General features: G+C 43.6%; 1 protein-coding gene across 1 annotated transcript in view; it reads left to right on the top strand.

Moving 5' to 3' along the window:
• Positions 1-7114: 7114 nt before the first annotated feature.
• LOC308395961 (NACHT, LRR and PYD domains-containing protein 3-like) overlaps positions 7115-14547 on the top strand; it is a gene marked incomplete at its 3' end in the record, with an annotated part of 28072 nt that continues 20639 nt past the window's right edge. The window contains exons 1-3 of the mRNA XM_080881023.1: positions 7115-7211; positions 12661-12992; positions 13090-13404. Coding sequence (XP_080737149.1) covers positions 12719-12992; positions 13090-13404 — 589 coding nt within the window. The 5' untranslated portion in view covers positions 7115-7211; positions 12661-12718. The remainder of the gene's footprint in view (positions 7212-12660; positions 12993-13089; positions 13405-14547) is intronic.

Below are 14547 nucleotides of genomic sequence, written 5' to 3'. Positions count from 1 at the left end.
TGTTTCATTTCATTTTGATGGCAGCAACTTTAAAGAAACAGCAGGAGGAACATTTATCAGGTGAGCTGTCAGCAGGTGGGTCACATGGTCGGGTGTAAACAGACCTCTCTTAAAACTGATCTGAGGTCAGACCCGCCCAGGCATGGACGCCGCGTCCTCTGGAGCGCTGCACAGAGTACTGACATCAGTGTGCTCTCCGCCTGTGCAACCACATTTTTAATATATAAAAGGAGTCAGTGTGTGTAGAGGTCAAAGGTCATGTCAAAGCTGGGAAAGGTTCTGAAATCATTTATCTTGGCAGCTTCGTTTGTGTGGTGGGGGTAGGCTTTAATCACAATCAGAAAACTTTATTGATCCCTGGGGGAAATTACTTTTCGTTACAGTGCTCCATTACAAACAAGCATTAACAGAGACAGACAAGACACTAACTAAGAATAGCACCATATATACAACCATATATATACATAAAAGTCACTTATTAATAAATAGCTGAAAAAGAACATGTGCAAGAAGGGTGTAGCTGTAGCAGCAAACAGTGTGTTAAGTGGATGCGTTGTACAGGGAGCCACAGGCAGGAATGATTTCCTGTGTCGTTCAGTGGTGCTTTTCAGTAATCTCAGTCTCTCACTGAACGAGCTCCTGTGACTGACCAACATGTCATGGAGTGGGTGGGAGGTGTTATCCAACATTGTCTTTATCTTGGACAGCATCCGCCTCTCCGACACCACCTTGAGGGAGTCCAGCTCCATCCCCACAACATTGCTGGCCTTACGGATCAGTTTATTAAGTCTGTTGGCATCTGCGACCCTCAGCCTGCTCCCCCAGCATGCAACAGCATAGAGGATCGCACTGGCCACAACAGACTCATAGAAAATCCTCAGCATTTTCTGGCAGATGTTGAAGGACCTCAGTCGCCTCAAAAAATAGAGACGACTCTGGCCCTTCCTGTAAAGTGCTGTGGTGTTTTTAGCCCAGTCCAGTTTATTGTCAATGTGTACTCCAAGGTATTTATAGTCCTCCACAATGTCAACACTGACCCCCTGGATTGAAACAGGGGTCAAGTGTTTCCTGGTCTTCCTGAAGTCCACGATCAGTTCCTTGGTCTTTGCCACGTTGAGCTGCAGATGATTCTGCTCACACCACGTGACAAAGGAGTCGACCACAGCCCGGTACTCTGTCTCATCATCCCTGCTGATGCATCCAACCACCGCAGAGTCATCAGAAAACTTCTGAAGATGGCGGTCTCTGTGCAGTGGCTGAAGTCTGTGGTGTAGAGGGTGAAGAGGAAGGGGGAGAGGACAGTCCCCTGTGGTGCCCCTGTGTTGCTGATCACCTTGTCAGACACACACTGTGGGAGACGTACATATTGTGGTCTTCCTGTCAGGTAATCAACAATCCAACAATCTGCTGTGAGCCCTCCACCTGCTTCCTGTCAGACTCGGGCTAGCGTCATGAGCACTTTACTGTAAAAGGTAACATCAGTTATTTGCTTTTTAACATCTGCTTTTGGACCCAGCTGACTTTGTGCTGAAACAGAGACAGCTTCATGCTGTCACCAGCAATGATTTCATCTGCCTCTGTCTGCAGGAACTGATGTAGATTAACCACGTCTGGTCCTCCGGCCTCCGCGGCTGTAGCTCAGGGGGTGGAGCAGGTCATATCCTAATTGGAAGGTTGGCAATCCAGTAATAACATATATGTACACAGCTGTTATATTTTAATCTGACCGAGGCCAACAGATAAAAGTCTAACAGTATTTATTTAAGGGTTAATAATATTGTAGTTCCTGCAGCTCACCAGCAGAGGGCGGAGTCTGACGTTGATCTTGCTGTGAGAAACAGACATGTGATGATGTGGTTATAATAATGATAATAATAATAATATTGTAATTGTCTCTGTTCCATGTGAAGGGATTTTCCTTAAGCAGGAGAAATTATCTCCATGAAAAGGAACAGGTTCGGCCATCGCACAGTGGAACAAGTTCTCTTCTTAAAAAAAAAAGAAAAAGGGTTACCTTAAATGCATCATGTTTTTAATTTCGAAGTTCATAAGCATTTTCCTTTTCCATTTCACAATCAATTCTACCCCCAGGTCCAAAAATATAAATAGGAAAAATTCCCTAATATAATATTATTTATAAATACACCCGTCTAACGATTAATTGCATTAGTGCATGGAGGCAAGACCTCAGAGCATACTCCATAATGTATTGTACATTATTATATGTATGTTATATGTAGCGTGGTATTTTTCAATTATTTTATGTACCAACATCAAGAAGTCACAAGCAAAGAAAGACCACACCATGGTGCATGTTTAAACAAGGAGAGTTTACTGGTCAAAATTATTTATTAAACAAATAAAACACATTTTTTTAACCACCAAAAAATACACGTTCAAAGCAACACAACAGCGGCCCAATATCAGACAGAACTCCACTCTGTAGAGTGAGCAATCTTAATGAAGCAGTTGGTTTTATTTTGTGGATTCGAGCTGCTCTTCATATTTTTGGCCACCAGATGTCACCAGAGAGGACTGTGTTGAAAAGCTTCGAGTAATGAACCGTTTTTCAATACAAGCTTCAGAAAGCTTCTTCTGCCCATCACTAGTGTTATGTGACGGCTGTGTGCAGGCAGGAGTAGTAGTAGGAGGACCCAATGTGCAGACACTCGGAGATGCAAAGTGAACTCAAAACAGCTTTAATGCTGAACTCAAAAGGGTAACAAAACTGAGAATACAAAATACACCTACGCAGACAGAACACACAGCAAGATGAGGGTAGATCACAACACCAACAAACTGAAACACAGGGCTTAAATACACAGAGGGAGCAATCAGGGAGGGAAACAGCTGGGGCAAATCAGGCCTAACGAGACAAAGGAAGCAAAACCAGACACATTTACATGAGACACGGACTTTCAAAGTAAAACAGGAAACATAACACAGACTGAACTTACAGACAGACTCACAAGCAGGCACTGCAACAGAGGGAACAGAGACGTGAGACCAGGGCAGACGCGGGGATATAGCCGACAGGGGAGACAGCAACTAAGGATTACACAGAGACATAAACCATAAGAAAGAACTCTAACAAAGAAACCAAAGACTGGAAATGATAAATAATATAATAAACTCAAAAACCCGGGGTCAACGACCCAGGCATCCAAACAGTTTGTGGTCATTTGGAGATCAAGCTGAATTTACTGTATACTTCATATTCACCTTCCTATGTTGTGATTGGAGGATTCATTTTTGCTTTGACCTTTTAACAGATGTTCATTTGCCCCAAGACTTTTTGCTTGTCAGGTTATTTTTCTACAAGTGTACAATAATTATAAGGAATGACCAAATTCAATTACATTAGCCCTTTAATCATATTTGGGTTATGTGTCACCCTTTTTAATTGAGTAGTCCAAAATCAGTCGAATCCACAGTAATCTGTCATACAAAGTCAATATTTGAGAATCTACTCGTTGGGTTCAGGTAGGATCGTAAGGAGACTGGCAGTGGTAACTCACCTTAAAGAAGGAATATCCCTCCACTCAGAATGAGACACTGACAACAACTTAAAGGGAGAAAAGTGATTTGAGTGTATTCAACCTTTAAATGGTCCAAAACATAGACATGAACAAAACATTTAAATCATTTCAAACATGTAAATCTCAACAATGTACAACATATCACTTAAAGTGTCCATAAATGTATCAGGTAGGCTGTCCATTTCAGTTCAGTGCACTTAGTATTCAGGGTTCTTAGTAAGTGTTCAAGTTATTTGGATTGTCTTTGGTCACAGTTTTGCTTTTAGATGCATCAGTTTTTTGTGTTAAGTGGAATCAGATCTGACCCAAAAAGGAAAAAAGTAACAACATAAAGCGTCTTGAGATCGCAGAAAAAACGTTAATCCAAAAAAATTGCAAATCGTTGCATCCTACCACCCTCCAAGGGAACAGGTGGCCTTCAGATTGAGAACGTCCTTTCTAGGCACCTCCAGTGGCATCCAGTCCTTAGATGGCACCGCTCGGTCCTTGCAGCAGATTTCTATCACATAAAAAGAACAATGCCCCCCTGCACAGCTGCAGACGGGTTTGCCCTCCTCCACGGTTATTCTGCTGGCAGCTGTTTGGATATGGGGCAAATATAAACAATGAAGACAAAGTAAGTGGAGCTCATGAAGTGAATCTCATACACCATGCTCCTCCATAAAACTGAAAAGAAGAACAAAATGAGCCACTCGATTTAACTGTGCCCATAACGACTCAGGTCTTTGATTATGCACTGACCTGCCAGTGATAACACTCTGCCTGTTCAGTCCATGAAACGGCCACACCAGTGTTTCCTACTCCACGATCACATCTCTCTGGATGGTGTTCCAAAGTTCTGAACACCAACCGTGAACAGTGACGACCCTGTACAGCTGGAACTGATCCACGTCAGCTGTTTTAGACACGATGCGCTCCCAGGTTTATCAGCCACAGAGGGAGCACAGCAGGATGCTGGCACTCCTTCACAGAAGATCAGAGTGAGCGCACACGTGCACGCGACTGTGCACAAACACAGCAGACTCTGGAGACCTGTCAGGTGCTTCATCATCATCATCAGTCTGAGCTCACCTGAGATCCACAGCTGCAGGTATTCATCTCAAACACCTAGAGCACTAAACTCCACCAGCTTTAAACGTGATGGAGTTTAAAAGTTTGTCTTCGAAACAGGAACAACATTGGAAATAGGGGTGGGTTTTTATAATCGATTCATCGATTAAAATCGATTCTGGCTTGGATAACGTGAAATCGATTCATTAAAATCCTGAATCGATTTTTTTAATATAAATTTATTTTGCCCGAAATGCCAGAATCTCTGGTGACATCTCACAAAATTTCAAGAACCACCAAACAGTTAAGACAGTAAATGAGAGCAGGAACACGGATTCTGCACATAGACTTAAACACACAGCGCGACCCGCGGATCAGAATCAGTGAGATGTCGCCTTTCTCACGGTCGGGGCTGAAAGCCGACAGCTCGCTGATCCTGATGTTTCGGTGGGTCCGCGCTTTGTGTTCACGCCATTTATGCGCTGATTCTAAAGCTGTTAGTTTGAGCTCTCTCCAAACACTATTGACTGAACCAGCAGCAAAAGAAGATCCAAACTACGCTTCACATAAACATCGTCATGGATTCACTCTGACTTTTACTGTTTTGCTTCCACCGCGATGCACAGCTCTCTCTCTCTCTGTACTTCAAGAACAGTTTCCCTTTCTTCATTATTCGCTTGCTTGTTACGCACCAGTCTACTGTTGTTTACAGGCTGTCGGCCGCTGTTTTTTTCCCTTTTACATACTTCCGAAAAGAAAACCTAATTTCTGCCGTTCAACAGGTTACTGAACAAATTTAAACTTTCTAAAATTATGGAAAATGCAAAACGCTGTGTCTCTAATAAAACCGCTGCAACTCAGAGGTAACGTTCATGTGTTGATTCAAGGTTTTCTTTCGTTTTTGATGTGCTGCAGAATATTTGTATAAAATCCAGGCCAGGAAAAATCACCTTCATGTTTTTCTGTTTTATCTTCAGCTACTTTGACACAAAGGCCTCTGCTGTGACGCTCACACCTGTGATAAAGTCTTGTGTCAGCTTCCTTTTTATAGATACAAAAATATGTAAATGTACTGATCTGAATTATAATATTTCTGACTGTCAGAATTTCCCAGATTTAAATCGAATCGAATCGAATCGAATTGAATCGAATTAAATCGAATCGTGGATCGAATCGATTCGGGACCTTGTGAATCGGAATTGAATCGATTCTAGAAATCAGTGACGATACCCGGCCCTAATTGGAAACCATCCCGACTTTCATCCCGGGACATGTTTGTTATAATTTCTGGGAAAGCTGCTGAATGACAGCAGAGTAATAATTCCCAGGACGAAGAGAAACTTTCACCTAAACTGGAAGTTTGTTTTCTAATGAGCTGAGACGGCTGCTGCCCTCTGTGTGCCACATTTCAAACACTGACAGCAGTCCTGTTGTTCCTGTATTACCTGCAGAAATACAAGAGCCTACAAATCTTCTGTCTAACCACCTGATCGGCAGGTTTGAGGACAAACGTCTCCTGCCCCGCTGCCACCCCAGGATCTAGACAGACGGGTCCAGTCTTGCCCGGCTGATTCCCAGGAAAATGTTTGAGTTTAACACAGTCGTTGCAGGTTTGGCACCTTCTCCTGAAACTTTGCTCCAGGCTGTTGGCAGTTTTCACTGCGGGCTGTACTTATCTCGCTCCTTTAGTGGTTGCAGTTGCTTATTATGTGACACAAATGCGTCCCCTTTGGGTTTGAGTGGACAGGCTTCCAGGGCAAATGCATATATAAGCTTGTTTCCTGTTTTGTTGGAACAAGGAGCGCGGGATGAAACTAAGCCGTTTATCAGATCAACATGCATCAGAGGGGGTGACGCAGAAATCGATTGACAGATCAAATAATCACAGTTGGTGATGCTGCACTGACTCACACATTAACGTTTGTTAGTGGGAGTGTTTGAGTCCCGTGTGCTGTCGTGCTGATGATAACCGATCAGAGGGATTATTCTTTAATAAAAGGCGATGGTGAAATATTTGGCACCTGATGGAGGCGAAGGATCTGCTCCCATCAGCCACTCTGGATAAAAGTTTCTGACCTGTGTGGAGAATTTGACAGGAAACCAACTTGCTTTCTCTCAGTCCTGAGCTTTGATTGGCTCTTTGGCTGTGGAAACATTTCAGGCCCCTGTATGCACACCCGTAGCTGCAGCCAGATATGTTATATATTAAAGGAATGCCAGAGGCTGTAGGGGTGATGCAGTTCTGTGGAAGTGAGGCTGCAGGTAACCTTATCTACCTGACAAACACACCTGCCTGAATGTGTCTAAGGACAGTGCAGAGAGAGGCGGAGCCCAGATCCAAATCCTTCCAACGTTTTTCATATGAAATGTGTCAGCAGACTTTCAGCTCATAACAACCTCTCAGCCTTCAGAGGGACGTTTACCTGAGCGCACCTTTCTCAGGAACGCAGAATGACCAGAAGCCCTCGTCGCCGCTGACTTGACTCGCTGCGCCGCACAGAGAAAGAAGTTTACAGATCGCAGTGCCTGACCTCAGAACAGCCCACACCTCACCCGGCACCGAGCGTACCTGGAGGCAGAGGACGAGCTGCATGCGTCCGTCAGGTGTTTCTGCAAACACAGGTGAGTGCAGACGGCTGCGTTCACGAGTGCTGCTGACGCTCTCTGTATGCACTCGTCTGCATACAGCGGGCTCTGAGCGTAACCATCACTTTCATTCGTTTCCAGTTTTACTACAGCAGACTTCAGATGCATTAACAGTGTGTCCCAGAGCTGCTTTCTGCACACAAGTTAAAATAAATCTGGATTTCACGACGAATAACATCTACATGAAAAAGTTTATATATCAAACAATACTGAGGCAGAGCAGTAGGATGGAGGCCACACTTTTTCAATCCACCCTCATTAATGCTATTTAATCATTTATGAATCAACATGGCTCAGTATAACATAATCAGGCATATACAAGTCTACACACATAAAACAATGTAAGCTGCACCAACCCAGTAAAAAACGACATCTTTGACACGGCGCTGTGATGAGCGCTCCTCTCTGTACCTGTGACGATCATCTTCTTGTATTAGAGTTTAAATCGAGTCATGCTTGGACATTATTTTGCAGCACGTATGGTTATAGGAAACCTTTTTCTGCTCGTTTGCTGCATCTTTAGATTTAATGTAACCATCAGTGAAACCTTGCATCTGTTACTGGTGCTGTTCCACAAGATTGAAGAAGTTCTCGACTGAATAATTCAGTTGTTGTAATGAACTTTTGTAGCACCAAACAACAGCAAAGAATGCAAAGGGATGTTTGGTCTATCATCTGCTTCGCTGTGGAAAAAAAAGCTTTCAGACAGTTTGTATATGATTCATGTGAAACACTGCCACCAGGAATTTAATCTCATTCTGTGTAAGCTATAATCTCCCGGGAATCTGTATAGATTAAAGTCAGCATTCTCATATAGGGTTTATCATATATGGGCCAGACCAAGTAAACACAGACATGAGGTATTTCAAGGTAAAGATTAAAGACAGTGAATCAGGGTTGCAGTTAAGGTTTACAGTTTTATTACCTTCTCATAGTTTTGTGTTTCACTGTGAATTTCTTGTGGTTTTATTGGTTTTATTTCATGTCTCTGTATACCTTACACCAGCGGTCTCCAACCTTTTTTGCGCCACGGACCGGTTTATGCCCGACAATATTTTCATGGACCGGCCTTTAAGGTGTCGCGGATAAATACAACAAAATAAAACTAGTACCGGTACCGAAAAAAAGAAGATTTATTCATAACACACAGGAAAAGACCCAGGGACACCGAGTAAACGATAAAAACGATAACAAAATAACGCTGAAAACTACATTTCACACCTGAGCCTCAACTCTCGCGGCCCGGTACCAAACGACTCACGGACCGGTACCGGTCCGAGGCCCGGGGGTTGGGGACCGCTGCCTTAGATGTATAAAGCTGCCGGGGATAACAGCAGCTCTAACTTCTGCCACACAAGTTCAACATAAACCTGCTCACTGAGCACAAATCCACTCTGGAAACTTCGACAGCTCTGACGGTCAGGCAGGGTGCGGCTCTGCAGGTGAGCCGCTGCTGCTGGGTGGTGCTGTGTGATATCAGACTGTCAGCACACATGAGTTACCAAGCAAGAAATTCACGATCATTTTATTCTTGTGAAGTGCATGAAAGAAAGCAGTTTACAAAGCTGCACCAATCAGTGAGAGGCAGAGGAAAGAGACTGCGTCAATGAGTGACACCAGAGCTGCTCCGTTTTAGCACTGAGCTGAAGCATGAAAAAGGATCACTGACACTCACTGACAATTACAGACACTCACTGACAATTACAGACACTCACTGACAATTACAGACACTCACTGACACAGACAATACAATACAATTCTATTTATGTAGCACATTTAAAAAACCACAGGTATGCCAAAGTGCTTCACAGAACGAGTTAGAGCAATAATAAATACAAATACAAAACACAAAATACAAATAAAATATACTAACAGGCGGGTGACATAACTAACCAATAATACACCAGGCATAGTAGGCACAACCCGAAAGGCTGAAGGTTAAAACATTATAAATATTAATAAAGCGAAAAAGATAACTTACAGTACACCAAAAATGTGGGCTGTAGGAGGCGGGAAAGCAAGGCTAAACAAATAAGTTTTTAATCAAGATTTAAAAGATTGAATTGAATCAGATGCCTTGAGGGAGGTTATTCCAGAGGTAGGATGCGACAGCGGCGAATGCGCGGTCACCTCTGGTCTTGAGCCGAGATCTAGGTCGCACCAGGAGCCTTTGGCCTGATCTAAGCGCTCTCCCAGGGATATAAAAGCTGAGGAGATCCCTAAGATAGCTGGGTGCGGTGCTATTTATGATTTTAAAAGTGAGCAATAAGATTTTAAAATCAATACGAAGTTTTATAGGGAGCCAGTGCAGGTCGGAAAGAGCTGGAGTAATAGACTCAAACCTGCCAGTTCCAGTTAAGAGACGCGCAGCCGCATTTTGAACGAGCTGCAGTTTGTGAACGAGGGCAGAATGGAGACCAGTGTAAAGGGAATTACAGTAATCTAATCTGGATGTAACAAAGGCATGGATACGTTTCTCCAGGTCCTTACATGGTATGTAGGGCTTGGCCTTAGAGATTAGACGTAGTTGATTGAACTCGATTTAACTACAGAGGACACATGTTTGTCCAACTTGAAGGAACTGTCCAAGACAACACCCAGGGTCCTCACAGTGTCAGAAAGGGAGTCAGCAAAGGGCCCAAAAATACCAGTTAGTTCAGCCCGAGAGGAGGGAGTATCAAAGACTACAATTTCAGTCTTCTTATCATTTAAAATGAGGGAATTGCTCAGTAGCCAGATTTTAACTTCATTCATACAATTGGAGAAGTGTTGCAACGACGACGTGACATCCTCAGCTAGTTCAAAATAGATTTGAATGTCATCCGCATAGAAGTGGAAAGAAATATTGTATTTATCAAAGATTCGGCCCAAGGGTAACAAGTATAAAGAGAACAGCATGGGACCCAGCACGGACCCCTGGGGGACACCAGAGGTAACAGGGGCAATGGAGGAGGAGCAGGTATCCATGGTGACAGAAAAGGACCTTTCTGAGAGATAGGATTTAAACCAGCTAAGGGCACTGCCCGTGATGCCCACCAGATGCTCAAGCCTCATTAAAAGGACATTATGGTCCACCAAATCAAAAGCAGAGGACAAATCAAGCAAAATTAACACCACAGGGCGCCCTGAGTCAGCAATTGAGAGAAGATCATTAAAGACTCTCAGTAATGCAGTTTCCGTGCTATGGTGTGGCTTAAACCCCGACTGAAAATTTTCCCCGATATTATTTGCAACCAAATAAGTTTGAAGTTGGGAGTGAACAATCTTCTCTAGGATTTTAGACAGAAACTGGAGTTTGGAAATAGGTCTAAAGTTAGCGAGGTCATTCTGATCAAGGGAGCTCTTTTTGAGTATAGGTTGCACTACAGCGTGTTTATAACAGTGACAGGTTAATTAATGATAAAACACAGGGCCCGATAATGTTAAACCCATCTTTAATAATGCGAGATGGAAGGATGTCATGAGCAGCGTTTGAGTTTTTAGGTGATCAGTTATACCCTTAAGAGTAGGGAGCGAAACTGGATCAAACTGATTGAGGTTAGAAGAGCATCGTAATGCTGGGGCCTGACTCATCACAGGGGGGTGTGAGACTCTTAGAGATAAGATTCTGCCTGTAAAATGAGTTAAAAGATTTTCACAACGGGCTAAGGAAGCCAATCTAGGCATTTCAGGACAAGGGTTGGACAATGAGTTAAAAGTCTTAAATAAAATATGTGGGTTGTGACTATTATCCGCAATGACACCCGACAGAAAAGCCGCTTTAGCCAACTTAGCAGATTTCTGAAATTCCAGGTGGGTTCTGCGAACGATATCAAAAGACACCTGGAGCCTATCTTTTTTCCACCGTCTCTCAGCTTGGTGGCAAACGCGTCGTAAAGCGCGTAGAGTCATTTAGCCACGGCTGAGAGCAGCTTCTAGGTTGTTTTACTTTCATAGAGGCCACAACGTCCAGTATAGAGGAGCAGGTAGAGAGAAAGGAGTTAGCAAAATCATCAACTGAAGAGGGTGTAGAACGATCAAAGTCAGGGAGAACAGATTTAGAGAAAGCAGCCAAAAATTCAGCCACAGTCCCAGGATTGATTATGCGCACAAGACGTCGAGGACCCTCAAAGCTCTGGTCCAATTTGCATAACTCAGCATCAAAGATGACTGAGAAATGATCGGAGATTCCAATGTTGCTGATGTCCCTGATACAAATGTCCAGTCTATAAGAAAAAATCAAATCAAGGGTATGTCCTTTAAGGTGGGTAGGTGCATTAACCCACTGGATAAGATTAAAAGAGTCAACTAAGGCTAGAAAATCCTTGGCAAACACATCATCTTTACAACAAATGTGAATGTTAAAATCGCCAGTGATAAGACCACTGCCAGTCCTCCACCCCTGCCCGAAGGTCTCGGTGAGCTAAAAAAGGCACAATTCGGAGGAAGGAGCTCTGAGAAAGGGAAAGACTCACCGGGACGAATCCAAGTTTCCGTCATGAATAGTAAATCCAGTCCTGTAGCAGTAAAAAAATAGCTCACAATAAAAGTCTTATTAGTCAGCGACCTAACATTTAATAGCGCCATCCGAGTCGAAGACGCCGAGTCGCAGTTGGAAGCACGTCTCGGGCGGCATAGGTTGCCATAACACATGCCGCCTTTAGGAGGCTTAATCCAACATGGAGCCGGCGAATAAACCACTGGGGCGACAGGGCGGGCCTGCAACTCAGCATAGCGAATCCATCGATGCCTAAACAATCTAAAGGTAAAGTGCTCCCAGAAAGTCGGGGGAAGGCGGAGAGCATCCACATCGACGTCAAAGCCAGCCGTGCCTTTAGGTAAGCCTTAATGCGGACACGGACACCACTCCGTTTACCCCTTTTCCTGTAGCGTCTCCTGTGCAAAGGAAGCGGAGATCATTCCTGAGAGGTGATCCGTCCGCAGCAGAGTGGTATCTCCTAAATTCCACCACGGGTCCGATCCATGGAAGTATGACCCCTAAGTATAGGGTGGCCGGAGACTTAGAAGAGTAAGCCGGTCATAAGTTAGCAATGCAGAGCCACCTGAATAGCATATTAGCAGAAAGGTAAGAAGCAGCAGAGAGCAGTGGAGACGGGCTGCCGAACACACTGGCGCCATCTTTTGATGGACAAACACTCACTGACAAATACAGACAATCACTGACAGTTAGTGGCAGTCACTGACACTGACACTCAGACAATTACAGACAATCACTGAAAATTACAGACAATCACTGACAATCAGACATCTCATTCCATGTTTCCAGCCACAAAGTTCTAATGCTGTATTTGCATTATTTTCCAACGAGGCGCTCCATGAACTGATCTCAATTTAGACAAACAGAGAATCATAATAACCTGTTAATAAACTTTATTTGTATAAAGGGAACAGCTGATATTTTAAAGTCTGATTTCATGTTTGACAGGTAAACAGAGACCAATAAAGCAGTTGTACCACAAGAGCCTGCAGTACTATCTGACGTGATGACATCAGAGGACCTCTTAAACACTCTGGAAGATTTGGGAGATGAAGAGTTTGATAAATTCAAGTGGTTCCTGCAGCATGGTGATGTCCTTCGGGGGCGCCCTGCCATCAGAAAGAGCCGCCTGGAGACGTCAAAGCGACTGGAAACTGTGGACCTGATCATACAAACCTATGAACTCCAAGGAGCTTTGGAGGTGACCAAGGTGGTTTTAGAGAGAATTAACAGAAATGACCTGCTGCAGAGTTTTTCTGTCAGCAGCCCAACAACCGAAGGTCAGTCACAGGAAGAGACAAACACTGCTGTCTGAAAAGGTTCAACAAAGTGCAGGTTATATTCTTTTAATGCTCATAATGTCTGTTTGTCTATCAGTGCACATCAATGGTGGGAAGACTTCAAAGAAGAAAGGGGATGAAAATGATGGTGGGAAAACCGCAAAGAAGAAAGATGACGATAACAATGATGGGAAGACTTCGAAGAAAAAAGCAGATGATGAAGATGGTGGGAAGAGCCCAAAGAAGAAAGGGGACAATGACAGTGATGGGAAGACTTCAAAGGAAGAAGCGGATAATGAAGATGGTGGGAAGACTACGAAGAAGAAAGGAGATGACGGCAGTGTTGGGAAGGCTAAAAAGAAGAAAGGACTTTTCTCCTCTAAGACTCAGGCTCCTACTTCTGAGACTGATGGTAAAACTACTGTCAGGTTTGATAACGTGATGATTGGCTAATTAACAAATACTCAATATTTGTGATGTCGTTGCATTTCTAATCCAAATCTTTTACTGAATTTTAACTTTACAAAGGTTGGAGATAGGGATGGGCAGTAGAAACGATATAAATTTGGCCAACAGTAGAGATTTTGACTATAGTCAAAGGAGCTTGCAAAGAAAAGCGTCTGGACTTCTTTAAGTTGGTTGAAGATGTTTCACCTCTCATCCGAGAAGCTTCTTCAGTTCTAAGGTCAAATGGTGGAGAGTCCCAGATATAAACCTAGTGGGAGTTTCCCCCCACAGAGGGACAAAAGGACCCCCTGATGATCCTCTAATCGCCTGAGCCAAGGTGGGAAACTGGGTGTGGGTCCCAGACGCTTTTCTTTGCAAGCTCCTTTGACTACGATGACCTGGATGACTGAGAACCTTCACAGACATTTTGACTATACCGCTCTACTACGATAGCGCATGTTGATGGTGTCATCAAGCTGCCTGTTTTGGTCGAAAGCATTGCAGCGGCTGCAAACAATTCAATTCAATTCAATTTTATTTATATAGCGCCAAATCACAACAAAAGTCGCCTCAAGGCGCTTCATAGATACAGAGAAAGTAGCATAAACAGCATAAACTGGAAATTATGGCGGGCGACAGTAATAGCAAAGAGACGGAGCACTTTTGGAATATGGGGAAAGCCAAAAACTGCGCTTCCTCCACTTCCATACCATTGATTCATTAATGCTGAATTCTCTGCAGCTGCTCTATTCCCATGTTGTTGCAGTATATTAATGACTAACCTCGTATTGTGGATGGATTATCTCAGTTGTTCTCCTGACTGAGGTTTGGTCCGTTTACAGCATCCTGCCATGTGATTGCATTTGTCCCTAACCACCAGAAACCCTCATGTTAACTTTTATTGAGTGGAAAGAAGTTAGCGCTCATCCTCCAGCTTCACTGTGCTAATGCTATGCTAACGTAGCTGTTTTGCTAGCGATCACGTAGCACAACATTATATACCAGCTAGCCCAACTTCAGTAACCCTATAAACGTCACTGCTGTTTAGTTTTCTATCTTCATTTATGTTGGAAGTGATAGTAGAGCTGTACGTTTGAATTTGTTTTAG

The sequence above is a fragment of the Rhamphochromis sp. 'chilingali' genome (assembly GCF_963969265.1).
Source record: "Rhamphochromis sp. 'chilingali' genome assembly, chromosome: 4".
Lineage (NCBI taxonomy): Eukaryota > Metazoa > Chordata > Actinopteri > Cichliformes > Cichlidae > Rhamphochromis > Rhamphochromis sp. 'chilingali'.
Note: the sequence above shows the minus strand (reverse complement) of the source record. Positions and strands in the feature narration are given on the sequence as shown.